Genomic DNA, 17791 nt, shown 5'->3' with positions numbered 1-17791 from the left:
CTTGTCTCGACCAGCACATCCCAACAGATACATGTCCAAACATCGTGCAAATTCGTGATATATAATAACATGGAATAATAATTCTAAACAATTACAACTAACAATTATATAACTGTAACTTGGTATTTGCTGAGTATAATACTGTAATAAAATAATTTTTTGCAATATTGTACAATAAAAGATGTTAACGATAATCAATAATTTTATTATCTTCCAAAAAGCGGACATTTATTAGGTCCTTGAATAAGTTCTCGCTGTTTCTTAAAAGATGGTGTAGCGGCACTCTGTGCATGGAATTTCGTACGGAAACGCATCAGCTAAGTAGTACTATATGTAACCTCAAATTCTAGTAGATACAGTTTACCACAGTGTCAACCACGTGTTTAATTACCTATTGCGAAAATGTCTACTTTTGTGCCAAATAAAGTGTTTTTGCGGGGAATTTTATTGCACTGCTTTATTCAAAAGAAATCTGCAGCTGAAGCACACAGAATTCTTGTTGAAACATATGGTGACAATGCTCTGTCGAATACGACATTTTAGGCGCTTTAAAAATAATGACTTTGACCTTGAAGATAAAGAACGTTCTGGAGCACCGACAAAGTTTGAAGACGAAGAATTGGAGGCATTGCTTGATCAAGATCCATGTCAGACGCTAGTAGAGCTCGGGAAAACATTGCAAGTAGATGCGTCAACAGTTTCAAAACGTTTAAAAGCGTTAGGAATGATCCAAAAGCAAGGACATTGGGTGCCGTATGAGTTGAAGCCGAGAGACGTTGAACGACGTTTTCTCATGTGTGAATTGCTGCTTCAACGGCATAAAAGAAAAGGTTTTCTGCACCGTATCATCACTGGAGATGAAAAGTGGATTTACTACGACAATCCAAAGCGTAAAAAATCGTGGGGTACGCCCGGTCACGCATCAACATCGTTCCCAAAACCAAATATCCACGGTTCCAAGATTCTACTCTGCATTTGGTGGGATCAGCAGGGCGTAATTTATTATGAGCTGCTTAAACCTAATGAAACTATCACGGGAGCTCGCTATCGACCTCAGATGATGCGTTTGAGTCGAGCTCTAAAAGAAAAGCGGCCACTATACGGGCAGAGACACGACAAAGTGATTTTGTTACATGACAATGCTCGGCCACATGTGGCAAAACCAGTCAAAACTTACCTGGAAACGCTTCAATGGGAAGTTCTACCTCACCCGCTGTATTCACCGGACATAGCCCCCTCGGATTATTACTTGTTTCGGTCGATGGCGCATGGTTTGAGCGAGCAGCGCTTCCATTCTTTCGAAGAAACCGAAAAATGGGTCGATTCATGGATTGCGTCAAAAGATGAATCGTTTTTTCGACGGGGGATTCAATTACTGCCAGAAAGATGGGAGAAAGTGGTCTCTAATGATGGACAATACTTTGAGTAAAGTTATTGTAAGCCTTATATTTTAAATAAATGTTTTTTTTTAACAAAAAAAACAGCGAGAACTTATTCAAGGACTTAATAACATTGCTGCAATTCAACAGCAATGATGTAGCAACATTTTGCAGTGAATTTGCAATATTGCAATATTGCGGTGAAAGATTGTTGTAATGTTTTTGCAATCTAACGGTGCTGTATGGGACACGCTAGCAACGCTTCTCTTTTTTTTTGTTGATGCGGTCGTTTTCGGCTGGCTTTCTTTCGGAAAAATATGAAACTTACAAAATGTAATTACAATTATAGGAGAAACTCCTTATGTCAATTGATACACTTTACACATTCGACAATTATTCAGCAACTATGCGACCTTTATTAGTCATATATATTATTAAGATTTTCGGTATCCTTTTGTAAATTTATTGTATTTTACTGTTTTTCTTAATATAGAACATTTCAGCAATCTCTCTTTTCTTAGTATGTTTTTCTTTATGTAAAATATTTGAATGAGACTAATCAAAATCATGGTTAAATTCAATTTTATGCTTGTTAATGACAGATAAATGACTAGATGTGTGCATTTTGATATTGAAATGTTCTTTGACACGAGTGCTCAAATGTGTGCGTGGGTGTGGGTGTGTGCGTGCGTGTGCGTGGGTGTGGGTGTGTGCGTGTTCGTGTGTGTGGGTGTAGGTGTGTGCGTGTGCGTGTGCGCGCGCGCGTAAACATACCATTTTATTAATTAACGTAAAAAATTCAAAACATAATATATAATTCAATATATAATTCAAAATAAATAGATAATACATTTTAGTTTATTTATCATTTCACATTTAATAAACATATTTATATACTTATATTATTTAAATTCATACACATATTATTATTTTATATCTATCAATAAAATTTATTATTATATATGGCTACTTTATTGTGATTACATAGATAATAACCCAAATAGCCACAGTAATTATTATGATATCATTTTGATGTCATAATAATTACTGTGGCTATCTGGGAATATATCACCAACTACTTCAAGCAAGTTCACAAAAAAGAAAAAACTTTTGATACATGCAGTCGTAAAGTTTTATAAATATAGAGGCATCAAAATGTAATGTATCTATATAAACAATAATTTAAGCAGTAATAAAATAGTACATACAATATAAAAAAATTATTTATATGAAGCATATCCACGCATGCAAAGCTGCAATTATTTTGCATCCATCAAATAGAAGAAAAAATTTTCAAAATACTGTCTCTGTCTTTCGATTTGATTGTTGCGAATTACTATCTTGATTTCAATTTTGTCAGAATTCTGTATTATGAAATCCTAATATACATAAACCAAGATTTACACAATAAAATCAATATACTGTTTATATAATAAACAAATAAAAATATAATATAATATAATAAAAATATAATAAAATTAATATTCAGAGATTAATAACATAGAACTATATTTCTTTTTCTTTCGCTTTCCATAATATATTATATTTATTAAATTTACCTTTTTTATGTGATAATTGTTAAGTAAATTTTCTGCGTTATACATTTTATAAAATATATGTCTGTTAAGTGCGTCTTCCATCTTTCTAAGAATTGCTTTATTAGCTAAAATGTATTATTATTTGAACATGATAAATGAATAACGTTGTTATAAAATTATGAAAATTATTTTAAACATTGTATAATAATTGTTAATACATTGCATTATTATCACATTTTGTACACGTATATAATCATGTACAATTTTTACCTCAGTTTGATCTACAACATATACGTTGTTAATAATAATAATTAATGTCGCAGGTATAGTAACATATCTAAAAACGATAAAACAGATGTATGTATATATAATACATATAATAAACTTTTGTATACAATATTTATAAAAATATGCCACATTACTTTGGTTTTATTTCGTGAAAATGATCTAATATGTACTCCAGTATAATTTAATTCTTCGCATGTTTCGTAATAATATATAAAAAACTGTTGAAAGAGTTTGAATATTTTTTTTCTGTAAAAATGTTTTGTTTAATTGGTAAATACTTTTTAATGATATTAATATCTTTAGGGCAAGCCAAGCATTCTAACAATTTAGTGTCAGATTTATTCAATTCTATAACGTACACTAATCGCCAAGTCTCTTCTTTGGCTATCATCAAACTTTTACAATATGTCCATTCCTTCCACTATGGCAAAAATTTAAAATATAAAAAATTAAATTTTCTTATTAAAAATTAGCATATGGGTCTCTTGATCAAATTATTTGAACATTATAGGCAATACCTATAAGAAAATTTGATTAAGGAAGGCTAAAAATATATAACAATATTTACCTATGTGTTTCAGTACCTTCGATATGTTGTTTTAATTTATTCTTGGCTTCTTTCTTATAAGTGATGTCATCGTGAAAACATGCCCATCTTGCAGCTTCTTGTCGTAAACAAATTATGTTGTACAATTTTAAAGTTATGTAATATAATTTTATAAATATTATAATATTAAGATTAATATATTTTATTTAAATAACTTTATTGAAATTAAAATGTGGATTACGCAAGAGATGGAGGGGAGAGAGAGAGAAAGGGGGGGAAATTGTTTTATGTGATTTAATTTATTGTATGTATACGAGTTTTATAATTTTCTGATTGTACCGATTATCTTCTATTTTTGTTTCTTTGTATTTTGCAGCTACTGAAGAAGACCCGAAGTGGGTCGAAACGTTTAGAATTTAATAAATGAGTTTGACTTGAGATCTCATTTTAATTTATTAATTTTGTGCATGTCATCCGCATAGGCTCCGATTGCCGTCGAGATTTTATTTTTATTGTAACACAATAATTCGAGCCGAGATTAATAGTTTTTTTTTTTATATTAATTTATTGTAGATTAAAAAATGAAAATCAATCACAAATTAATATAATAACATAGAGGGAATTTCTTTAACGCCGAACGGCACCTAATACCGGACATATATCATGTCTATGTAAGTAAAAATGCAATCAAATGGTTATACGAGTATCGGTGATAGGGATCACTATCCTCTTCACTGTCTTATCACCGATATAACCATTCGATCGCGTTTTTATTTACATAGACATGATATATATCCGGTATTATAGGTGCCGTCCGGCGTTAAGGAAACTTCCCTTATTAATATTGAACGTATATAGCACATATAATTAAAATTAGTTTTTATATAACGTTAACATATTATTAATTCTTATTGTTGTACAAACATATTTTACGTACACATATATTTATTAATAGATAGATAGATATGTTTATTGTTTCTCCAACTAGAGATTACAAGGGTTTCTTGTGACTACACACACAAGTAATAATATATATATTTCAACTACATCAAACAAGATTGCAAAAGAAAACTTGATGCATGCAGTCATAAAGTTTTGTAAATACGGAGGCATTGAATAGTAAAACATCTAAATATACAATAATTAAAGCAGTAAAATAAATAGTATATACAATATGAAAAATTATTTCCATGAAGTATGTTCACGTATGCAAAGCTGTAATTTTTGTCTTCTGATTTGATTCCTGCGAATTGATGTTTTGTTTACAATATTGACATAATTCTGTATTATGGAATCCTATAATATATATAAACAACAATTTGCACAATAAAATCAATATACTGTATATAATAACCAAAAAAATACAAAATTAATATTCAAAAATTAATAAGAGAAAGATAGAACAATATTTCTTTTTCTTTCGCTTTCCATAATAATATTTGTTAAATTTACCTTTTCTTTTATTCCAACATATAAGCTTTCAGTGGTCATCAAATATGTATAACGTATACGTTTATATACTAAAATGTATTATTTTTATTATTATTAATAGACAACGTTATTATTATATTATCAAAATTATTTAAACATTAAATATTTAGAAATAAATATTTTTATCGGCTCTCAATATAAAGAATATAAGGTCATCTACATATCTGTGGAAAAAAACCGGTTTATAGTTAAGTAAATGTAGAGCTTTGGATTCCAAATCTTGTAACACTATATCAGCAACTATTGGAAAAAGGAGGGAACCCATCGGAGTTCCATAAGTTTGTTTGTATATAGCATCGTTAAAAGTAAAAAATGTAGAGTTTAATATTAGACTAATGCCATTTAAAAATTCCGATTTACTAAGACAGCAATTATCAGTAATGAATTGCCATCTCTCCGATAAATCTTCCAATACTAAGTCTACCGGTATATTAGTAAAGAGTGACACAACATCTAATGAAATCAAACTCGAATTATTCTCTAACTGTAATGTAGAAAATTTTTGCACTAATTTAAAGCCGTTTTCTGTATAACTACCAGTTTTTGGATACTTTTTATTAATATCTTGTGTAAAAAAACTGCTAAATTATAAAGTGGTGTATTAATAGACGAGACGATAACTTTATAGGGACAATTAATTTCATGCACTTTCGGTAATCCATAAGCTCTAGGAAGATTACCATCACTACACGATAAATACCTGTAAGTATTAATTGATATTAAACCTTTCTTTTTCCATCTCACTAAAAGATCATGGAGATTGGAAATTATACTATTTGTAGGGTCGTTTTTTACCAAAATGTAAGTATCTCTATCTTTAAAAATGTTTTCAACCTCCTCTAAATATTTGTCTTTATCTAACGCCACCGTAATATTTCCCTTGTCAGCCTTTGCGATAATAAAATTCGGGTTTTTCATCCAAAAATTTTTTAGTGTTTACACTCAACTCTAATAAGATTTTATTAAAACCGTTATCTGGATATCAGTATTGATTAATCGCGTTCACCACAATCTTAGATTTTTTACTAACAAAAACTCTTTTATCAGGAGGCAGTCTTTTTTAGATTATTTTCAAAATATTTTATGAAATATATGGTTAATTGTACCCTACTATTATTCGGGAGACTAAAGTTTTCACCTAATTAAAGCATACTAATTATATTGTCATACTAATATGTGCATACTAATTATATTGGTATCTTAGTATTAGATAAATTAATAAACCAATTATTATTATTTTTAAAAAAATTCGGATTAGAATCTGAAAAAGAATTAGGATCGACATTTACTTCAAATTCTTCTCGTTTATCATTTAACTCTTGTTGTTTATTGATAATTTTATGTTTTTTTAACTAAGATGTATAATTTAATTTTTGTAGCTTGAAAAGGACCCAATTCGGGGTCGAAACGTTGTCTTTTTTAATAAAAGATTTTTTACCTTAGCCAGTGTCGGTCAATCAATTCTTTTTTATATTTATTTCAAAATTTCAACTGGCAATCGGATCACTTTTCTGTTAATGTTTTATATAGATAACTTTGTGAAATTAAAATGTGAATTTACATAAGAAAAAATGGGAAAAAGGGAAAGGGGAACGAGACAGAGGGAGTGAGAGAGGGAAGAGAGAGAGAGAGGGCGGGAGGGAGAAAGAAGAGAGAGAAAAGAGAGAGAGAGGGGGGAGTGGAGAAAGAGAAAAGGAGAGAAAGAAAGAGAGAAATTGTGTCATGTGATTTATTGTAAACTTATAAATAAAAATCAATCTTATATAATAACATATTAAATGTAAAAAATTTTTATTTTTTGAATATGTATGGCACATATAATTAAAATTAATTTTTATATAACGTTAACATATTATTAATTCTTATTGTTATACAAACATTATGTTTTCTATATATATACGTACATTAATATTATAATATATTAATTTATAATATTATAATACATTTAATATATAATATGAGTTGTATATATATATATATATAATACACGTAATATATAATATATAGTATTACTATAATACACACACACACACACACACACACACACACACATTCATACGCATATATACATGTACAATTTAAATAATAAAGAATTTAATAGTACGTATAAATATAAATATGTTGGCTATAAATGTTTATAATAAGTAAATAATAATTCAATATATGTGTGTCTATGTTGCGCGTACGTGCGCGCGTTCGTGCCTACGTGCGTGCATGCTTGTGTGTGCGTGCGCGCGTAAACGTATAATTTTATTTTATTAATAGAAAAAAATTAAAAACAAATCAATATATAATACAAAATAAATAGATAGTACATTTAGGTGCATTCATCATTTTACAATCATATTTATATATTTATATTTATACATTTTTATATTATTATTTTTATATTTGTATATTATATTCAACAGTAAAATTTATTATAATATTATATAGCTGTATAGTATTATTGATGCATGCAGTCATAAAGTTTGTAAATACAGAAGCATTTAATAGTAATACATCTAAATAAACAATAATTAAAGCAGTAAAAAAATAATGCATACAATATAAAAAAGTGTTCATATAATGGTATGTCCGTATGCAAAGCTGCAATTTTTTTACATCCACCAATGTGTCTGTGTCTCTCTTTTGATTTGTTTCTTGCGAATTAATACTTTGCTCTTAATTTTGTCCAAATTCTCTATTATGGAATCCTAATATATTTAAACAAAGATTTATACAATGAAATCAATATACCGTTTATATAATAAACAAAACAAATATAAAATTAATATTCAGAAATTGATAAAATAGAACACAATATTTCTTTTTCTTTCGCTTTCCATAATAATATTTATTAAATTTACCTTTAATTGATGTCTTTTCAGTAAATCTTCTGTGTTATTCATTTTATGAAACGTGCCTGCAAATGTCGTGTACCATGTTTCGACGTATTCCTTTATTAGCTAAAATGTATTATTTTTTGAACATTATTAATAAATAACGTTGTTATAACATTATGAAAATTATTATAAACATTATATAATAATTATTAATAACGCATTATTATCACGTTTTGTATACATATATAAAGATGTAAAATTTTTACCTCAGTTTGATTTACAAAATATACGTTGTTAATAATAATAATAAATACTGCAGGTATCATATCACTACTAAAAGCGATAAAACAGATGTATAATAATACACATAATAAACTTTTGTACACAATATTTATAAAAATATGCCACATTACCTTGGTTTTATTTTTTGAAAATTGTTTAATATGTACTGCAGTGTAATTTGATTCTTCGCATGCTTCGTAATAATATTAATATAAAACAAACTGTTAAAAAGATATTGATAGTTTTTCCTATAATTGTACTGGTAATAGTATATTAGATTGTCTAAATAATTATTGATGACATCAGTATTTTCAGAGCAAGCCAAGTATTCTAAAAATTTAGTGTCAGATTTATTCAATCCTACATCATACACTGATTGCCAAATGATTTTTTCGTTGATTATCATGAAACCGTTACAATATGTCCATTCCTTCCACCATGGCAAAAGTCTAAAATATAAAAAAAATTAATTTTCTTATTAAAATTTAGCATATGGACCTTTTGATCAAATTATTTAAACATTATAGGCGATACCTACAAGAATGATTAAGAAAGCCTAAAGATATATAACAATATTTACTTGTGCTTTGTAGAATTTTGTAGATGTTGTACTAATTTATTGTTGGCTTCTGTCTTACATTTGAAGTCGCCGAGAAAACATGCCCATCTTGCAGCTTCTTGTCGTAAACATTTTCTAAGGTCGTCACTATCATCAATTTCTTCATATTTGATTCTTTTAAGTACCTCGTTTAATGCATGGTTTATGTAATTCTAAAAATCGTTAAATATATATTTCTTTATTCATATTATAAATGTATTTAAAAATTATTAAAATTTCAAAAGATTAAAATAAAGGCGCTAATAAAATTATAAATGATTTATTAAAGTTTGATCGAACTGGTCAATACAAATCGTATCACGCATAACATTTTGGCATTTAGGTACGAGTCTTTATCAAGTGGTGCTTTCAAGATGTTAAAGTGAAAGACATGATATTGAGTAATATACTTGATAAGGGCTCGTATCCAAGGGTCGAAACGTTGTGTGTAATACGATTTGTATTGGCTAGTCAGATCGAACTTTAATAAATTATTTATAAAAATTTTTATATTTTTCTATTATTTACTAATATATTCTTAAAATATTCTCTTTCTTTAAGACAAACATACATACAAATTTACTTATAGACGCGAGCGTTTATTTATGCACGTACATACGTTCAAATATACATACATATATGGAAAAATATGCTTTAATTTATGCAAAATATTTATAATATTTCAAAGATATAATTAAAGCACATTTGTTTGCGACGTATAATAATATGTAAAATTTTATCGTTGCGGTATTTTTTTGAATATTTAAATTTTTTGTAATTAATAAGTGTATATGCAAATATCTGAAATATAATACTTTTAATAATATTTATTAAAATTTACCTTAAAAGTCCACATTTTAACTTGCATCATGGCTACAGAAAAAGTGCTAAATATGTATTCCAGAGCTTTAAACATAGGATACCATGCTATATAATCTTCTTCTCGATGCAAATACGATATTACATCTATGAATATAATGAATTTGAGTTCTCCTGCTATCATTAAATGAAATGCATCATCGACAATTTGAGCACGATTAAGAACATGAATTTTCGTGTAATCATCAGAGTTCAGATAATATAAAATTCTTCGCCAATTCTCATCATCATAGTTCACGCGATAATATCCTGTCGAATAGTATATAAATCTTATAAATATTCATTATTTTAAATAATTTTATTATTATAATGTATTTATTTTCAAACATTTTAGTTTTTACTTTTGTTTATATAAATTATAAATTTAAAAAAACCAGAAAAATTTAATACATATAAATAAAATGCAAATACATATAGAAAATTAATTAAAATAATAAATAAAGCTGTGCAAGATAGTGTTATATAGAATAAAATAGAATTGACTCTAGCTCTACATAAATTATGTAATAATTATTTTATATTAATTAGTAAAATTTCTGCATGTAACTTTACGAATATTCCATGTTTTACTTGTACATATTATTATACTTATTTTATAAATATAATTAACTTTTAATCATTTTTATTTTTATAGATTAAAATATTTGTGAAACTATAACTTTTTAATATTGATTGATATTATAATAGAAAACGCAGATGTATATCTTAATTATACATATATAATAATGCAGAAAATTACGCAAAATATTTTAAAACTATTATAGTTCTACAATGAACATCTCAGATTTTTATGCGACAATGAATAAAATAGATAAAAATATGAAATAATAATAATTATGTATGTATAAAATATACTCGAGTTATACGTCATAATCAATTAGTCGATATTTACCAATTTGTTGTATATTGAAAATCATCCAACCATCCTCTTTAAATGTTGATAAAATTAAATGTTCTTTGCATAATGAAATATGTAAGAAATTGCTAAAATTGGAATTCGTCTGGGTAGTAAAAGTTATCGGTAAGCAAGGAATTTCTAATGTATCGATATTTTGTATTGATATATTTGTTTGGCTAATAAAATGCTCATAACTTCGTATTATTTTTATGAGAGGACAATGTTTTTCCACAGCCCAATAATCCATTGTTGTTAAAGCAATATCTGAATTGTCTGTAGCAGCAATTAATTCTTCCAAACAATCCTCAAAACTTGTACGATGTAATTGGCTAAATTCACAAAGTATGTAAAATATATAAGAAAACATTACAAATATGTTAAAATTGTATGTATATAATGTTAATATTATAAAAAAATTTTAATAAACTCTAAGAGCAAAATATAAAATTGCAATTCTATTCATATATTGTATATCTACCGTATTTATATATCTTATATTTATATTATCAATAAATTAATGATAATATATATTGACAATAAATAATATAACATTATTTTAAATTAAATTTAATAATTTTATTCAATTTTTTAAGTATTAGTAAGCATTAATACAGATTACATTTGAGCAAAGTATTCAAAGAATTATTAGAATTAGAAAATGATTAAAAAAAGAAATAACGAAACCAATAAAGAAGATAAAGACAAAACAAAGAATAAGAAAATTAATATAAAGGAGATAGATCTATGAGAGAAGTAAAATAAATATATAAAAGTAGTAATAAAAAAGAGTGAAATTAAAAATATATCTAGTAGAAGATCTAGAAAAATAGCAGAATTGTTACACTAAAAAAACATTAAGAAATAATGTCAGTAGAAGCCAAAAAATAACGGACATTTTATAAAATCGCGCTACTTCTATTATTAAACATTATTTAAGTTGCACAATTTTATTTCTTTGATATTATATTTTATCAATCAAAATTAATATTGGACGCTAGTTGCAAAAATAAACTTGGCAAAATTGATTTCGACGTAACTAGCAATTTTATTCAATACTTTCACGACGTTTCGACCATTTGGTTGTAGTCCTTATGAAGTGAAAATTCTATAACACAATATTACACAATAGTTTTTAACAATGTTGAAACATACAAGAACATATTTAAATGTTAAGTTATGACCACAAACACAAACATACCCATCAATTAAAATGAGATTAACGCAACAAAGAATAATAGTTTGAAATAAATAAAAAAGTGTCATTTCTTTTATAACTTGAATGCAGTATAACATCTATCTTACGGGATATGATTCAGCATATACATACTTTATGTACTTTATGTAGGTATTAAAAGAGTGAACGTTAAATTTTTAATAATACACATATGAATAAACTTAGTTCTACTAAAATTGTTTTCGTAAAATTCCTTATAATTTTGAACGTTTACGGAAACAAAAGATATACTTACTTTTAAGTTTTATAATTTTATTTATTAATATAATTTCATTTTTAATGTAATAATAAGTTTTTGTACTCACCTATAAGGAACAAGTCCGAAAATTATTGTGCCTTTGTCATGGAAATTTGGAATTGCAACATGATCCACTTTCGAAATATTGTTTGAATGTTTCCATTCATCATTTAAAAACAACATGATATTTTCAATTACATTTTTTGCATATTCCATGTGAACTTCAAATCTGCACCACATTTTAATGTTGTGAGTATGTATATAAGTAGGATTTAGGTAATTAGACACAATTATTGTTGCGTATTCAGTCCATATTACAGGTGTGGTATCGTAGTGTCTCCATACCATATTGTGCTCATCAAATTTCATACTTCGCAATGGCATATTTGACAATGCCGTGCATTGATGACATCCTATCGTAATGTTAAAGGTTGCTTCTAACAAAAAATCCTGTTGATGCCAAGATGGAAATGATTGTTGGTCGCTTATTATTTGGAAATGCAGACCACCTACCCAACTACATTTCAAAGGACATAAATTAATGAAACTTTTTTGACAAGCATCAAAATATTGTTAATTAGAAAATGAATAAATGTATTATGCGTTCACACATATTATATTTTATGACTCTATTACATATTATTATAGTAATAAATATAAAGATTGTTCCATTTAGATTTAAATTCCGCGATATATAATACCTTTTGGGACATTTCATACATAAATAGTATATTAATTACAATATCTTATGTGTAAATGCATATTGTACTCTTTTTAATAAACATTTATTATTTACTTACGTAGTTTTCTCTTTCACGTCAAAAATTTTAAAAACTTCATCAGCAGTACCATAATATTTTATGTTTAAGATGTAATTTCCTGGTGATAACTCATCCATAAAAAAAATATCAATTTTGTTTTCTTCAGTATCATATGTCGATTTATAAACTGTATCATTATCATTCTCATGATATCTTTTAAAATTTTTAATTAGAACTATATCTTTAATACCTAAATGTTTTGAATATAAATATATGTGTTTTGTTCTGCCAAGAATGTAGATGCTGATATTGTATTCCCCATAGAAAATATTTCCTTCAATAAATGTTGAAAGCATGATATCGTAATGGTATTTTTTGGTATTACATTTTTTGATGGTTGATAGTTTAAAGATTCTTTACGAATGGAAGCCGTTGCAGCAATAAATATTAATCCACTACTTAATAATAGTTTTAGAAATATCATCTTGTCGGAGAAAAAGAAAATTTATTTTAGATCTGGAAAACACTCTGGAAAAAAGAAAAATAAAAATATTAAATATATTGATGTATTTTTAAATGATTTTTGTATATAAATAAGAAATAAATACAAAAAGTATTAAAATTATTAATTGAACAACCTTTCTAATTAGCAAAATATTATATGGTGAGGAAGTAATGTGCAAATTTCCATTTGCACAATTTTTTAAATATAATTATATATATATATATATATATATATATTATATGTATTTCAATGTTGCACATATTGTAACTGACAGCAATATAGAAATATTTACAACATATTTTATATTTTCTTTAAATAATTATTTTTATTGTCAAAAAATTATATACATTTATTTATAGAATGTTATTTAGAATATAAAGATTTATAGTATCTAAAGTTAGTTGTCTGAAATAAATTAATTTTATAAACACAATTGCCGTTGTTTCTACATACATATATACGTGTGTGTACATTCAAAATAAAGAAGACAGTAGAAAAAAGAAAAACTGTGGAACGGCGCGAGCCAATATAAATTCAATTATAAATTGAATCAGTTATAAACTTGATAATAAATATTAAATACATGTATACAAGACGTCTCAGAACTAGCAGTAAATATTTTGAAAGCAGATATCTGAGATTATTTGGAGACAAATTTTCCTCCAAAAATGTTGACATATCAATAATTCTCGGGTCATAAGGGAATGAAAATAAATGTTTTTTTGCTAACCAAGCCTTTTAGAAATAAAATATTAACAAAATCACATTTATCACTGAATTTCAAATAGAGTTTACTTTTTTAGAATTTTAATATAAGGTTTAATTACTAACAATAAGATGCATGATGGCAAATTTGGAAACATGCAAATAATGATAGTCTCCCTCGGCATTCTCGGCGAAGAAAAATTGACTCCAAATAATTTCAAAAATCTACTATTAACAAGTTGAATACTATTTTTGAGACATCCTGTATATAAAGTGGTCTTTTTCAGATATTTCAGATTAAACACCTCAAAATATAGATACGTGTTAACGACTGCTTCAAATCTAGAATATTATGGATTTCTACATTTCATTGACAATTATACGTTATATACGTTCTATCATTTTACTCTATAATTTTTGTTCATATCAATTGTTGGTTCAAGGTAATTTCAACATTACAATTAAATCATTACATTTAATTTACATATCTGAAAACTTTTAGCTTTAATGATATCTTATTAAATCTATATGAACTATTTGTTATGCGTTATCAGTTGAATATTAACGTGCGTTTTGTACGTTTTATATCATAGGATTATTTCAACATTACAATTCGTAAAATATAATATTGACATTATATGAAATTATCTCTGAATTATAAAATTTAAAGATAATTTTAAATAAAACTGTTCTCTTCATGCTTATATGTTGGAAATTCTTTAAAATTCCGTTAAACTGTATGATTAAATTCTTTTAGTATTTGTGGACAAATATATGTTTTTATATTTTTGACTTATTTTGACTTACCCATATTTCGGGACAGTGCGTTAATTGCGATAGTATATTGATATAAATGTTTTTTAATTAACTGTAACAAATTAATATTTTAGCAGTATGCAATGTGGAAACAATATAAAATTTTCACACACACTTTATTACAATTATTATATCTATCACGATATGGTTCGAAAGACCACGAAAGACTGACTAAGTCTTTCTATACGTGTCAACATGATAAACATGATGATAGGTCAAAACATTTCTGAGGTCGTTATAAATCAGTGGCGTAGTTACCATCCGGGAAGCCCGGGCACGTCCCAGGGGTCCCTAATTATCCAATAGCTTGATTCTTGAATTTACAAAAAAAGTTGCAAGTTGATTAGCTAAAAACGAAGCAATTTGCAACTTTTTTATAAAGGCCGAATTTGCGTATGTTTTTTTTCTTGCGAATGAATTCAAAAATTGAGTTCTACCTAGAGCTGCTAACATGCTATTTAAAATGTAAAAAAAATTTATTTTTTGTAAAAAGAGTTAAATAATGAAAAAAAAAAAATACAAAAAATATATTTAGAAAAATAAAAAATACAAAAAATGCATAAAACATGTTTTCTACTACAATGTTTTATTTATTTAAAATTACTAACATGTAGTACTTATTACAACTAATTTAATTGCATTGACAAAGATTTGAAGCACTTACTATATAGCCAACAATGACATACAGGATGTCCCAAAAAGATTGGACTCCTTAAAAATCTCGAAAAATATACGTTTTACATAAGAAAGTTTCAGACAATAGTTGTAGGGTTTAAAAAAATCTATTTATTGATCTTATCTGTTTGACCTTGGGTGGCGTTGCCAAGGTTAGAATTAGGTCACCTTGAATTTCTTAAATAAAAACATATATTTTTATTACATATTTTTGTAGCTTATTTCGAGAGATTTTCAAAACACTATAATTAAGTTATTTTTTATACGGTGCTTTCCGAGTTTTTAAACATTTTGTGATGAATGAAAGTATTGTATATCTGAAATGTAACACATTCATTGAAATATAAAAATATTCACCCTAAAATACCAAACTTTTCCTTCCAGCATGGTTACAGGTAAAGTACTAAATATGTATTCCAGAGCTTTAAACAGAGAATATCATGCTATATAATCTTATTCTTCAGGCAAATGCGATATGATTTTCCAAAATATAGAGTTAGTTTGCTCTCATTAAATGAAATGCATCATTGATAATTTGGGCACAATTGAGAACACGAATTTTTGTGTAATTATCAGAGTTTAGATAATATGAAATCTTTGTCAATTCTCATTATCATAGTTAACGCGATAATATCCTGTCAAATAGTAAATAAATTTTATCATTGTTTATTGTTTTGAATAATCTTATCAGAATATATTTTCAAATATTTTTATTTTATATTTTTGTTTATATAAATTATAAATAAAGAACGTACAAAAAATTTAATATGAATAAAATAGATATTAAATATTATTAAATACTATATATCTTTAATTTTATATAATTTTATTGATGTTTTTTAATAAATATGCAATATGCATAGTTAATATATGTTATTTATACCTCAAAGCATGTCTAACTTTTTTAAATTTATACTTTTTTCTTTTTTTGTGCACTGTCTTAAAAGTTATCTAATATATTAATAATATATTATTAAATCTTTTAATTTATTTAATTTTTTCTTATATGCGGTCAGACAGATTAAGTCTGCGCTATGGGGAATATACACCACAGTTTTTTTTTTAATTGTGTTTTCCCTTAAACTTTTTTAAATTTTGGTACTAATTTCGAAAAAATCAGTCAATAAATGTGTGAGTGCATGAGTGAATGCTTAAATGCATGGGTGGGTGTGTAAAATTTAATGAAACTACCATCGTCGTCATCCCCAAAAATTTTCAAGATTTTGGTACCGAAAATAAATCAATATATGTGTGAGTGCGTGGGTGGAAGTTTTACATACAAGATTTTTTTTATAATGGATCTCATATATTATTTGTGACATACAAGGTGACATACAAATGAATTTCTTTTCGAATACCTGTGCTGTCTGGGCGTGCAAATATACATATATGTATTATACATGTACGCAAAGATATGATTTAATTTGTGCGAAATGTTTATAATATTTAATAGATATTAAAGTTTCATAACTATTTATTAATCATAATTTATTTTTAAATAATGTATAAAATATATATTTTTGAGAAATATATAATTAAATTTTTCGAACTATATATATGTTTTATATTTTTTTAAAATGACTAACATGTATTATTTATATGAAGCCAATATAATTGCATTCATTTAATATTTACCTTAAGATTTCCATGTTTTTCTTTCAATACTGAAAAAGAAGTACTGAGCATGTATTCCAAAGCTTTAAACTAAGGATACCAAGCTATGTAATCTTTTTCTCGTTTCAGATACAATATAATATCCCAAAATATAGATGGATAGTGTTTAGATAATATGAAATTTTTCGCCAATTTTTATCATCATAGTTCACGCGATAATATCCTGTCAAATAGTAAATAAATTTTATTAATTTTTATTTTTCTAAATAATTGTATCAGAATATATTTTTAAATATTTTTGTTTCATACTTTTGTTTATATAAATTATAAATAAATAACGTACAAAAAATTTAATATGAATAAAATACAAATATATATGTAAAATTATTTATAAAAATGTCATCCTAATACTTGGAATAGTAGAAAAAATGAAGCAAATATATTGTGAAGCAAAGATAATGTGCAAGATATTTTTGTATATCATAAAATAAAATTAATTTTATAAATATATTTATCCT

The 17791-nt window shown here is 26.1% G+C and overlaps 1 protein-coding gene across 5 annotated transcripts; it reads right to left on the bottom strand.

Moving 5' to 3' along the window:
• Nucleotides 1-7226: 7226 nt before the first annotated feature.
• LOC114943354 (aminopeptidase N-like) lies at nt 7227-13481 on the bottom strand. Of its 5 annotated transcripts, none has more exons than XM_085485545.1 (9): nt 12998-13481; nt 12265-12714; nt 10720-11054; nt 9790-9944; nt 8931-9121; nt 8482-8799; nt 8335-8401; nt 8093-8191; nt 7227-7939 (listed from the first exon to the last, which is right to left on the bottom strand). In XM_085485545.1, the coding sequence occupies exons 1-9, from the start codon at nt 13312-13314 to the stop codon at nt 7844-7846; spliced, it is 2028 nt and encodes a 675-aa protein (XP_085341671.1). In that variant the 5' UTR covers nt 13315-13481; the 3' UTR covers nt 7227-7843. The 5 variants fall into 5 exon arrangements, with proteins under 5 accessions (XP_085341671.1, XP_085341673.1, XP_085341670.1 ...); XM_085485547.1 differs by lacking the exon at nt 12998-13481 and having other exon boundaries at nt 9790-10076; nt 12265-12426; nt 12543-12607; XM_085485544.1 differs by having other exon boundaries at nt 7228-7939; nt 8335-8398; nt 9790-10076.
• Nucleotides 13482-17791: the final 4310 nt, after the last annotated feature.

This window comes from Nylanderia fulva, unplaced genomic scaffold (genome assembly GCF_048542155.1).
Source record: "Nylanderia fulva isolate GAGA-0341 unplaced genomic scaffold, ASM4854215v1 Scaffold376, whole genome shotgun sequence".
NCBI classification, from domain to species: domain Eukaryota; kingdom Metazoa; phylum Arthropoda; class Insecta; order Hymenoptera; family Formicidae; genus Nylanderia; species Nylanderia fulva.
Note: the sequence above shows the minus strand (reverse complement) of the source record. Positions and strands in the feature narration are given on the sequence as shown.

Excerpts from the sequence above, each read along its gene's own strand:
- LOC114943354 (XM_085485543.1), bottom strand. The coding sequence starts at position 13,314 with ATGCTTTCAACATTTATTGAAGGAAATATTTTCTATGGGGAATACAAT. Across the intron at positions 10,077-10,719 it reads TTTCAATATACAACAAATTG|GATATTATCGCGTGAACTAT; the intron begins GTAAATATCGAC and ends ACTATTCGACAG. Across the intron at positions 8,402-8,481 it reads TTTCAAAAAATAAAACCAAG|TAGTGATATGATACCTGCAG; the intron begins GTAATGTGGCAT and ends TATCGCTTTTAG.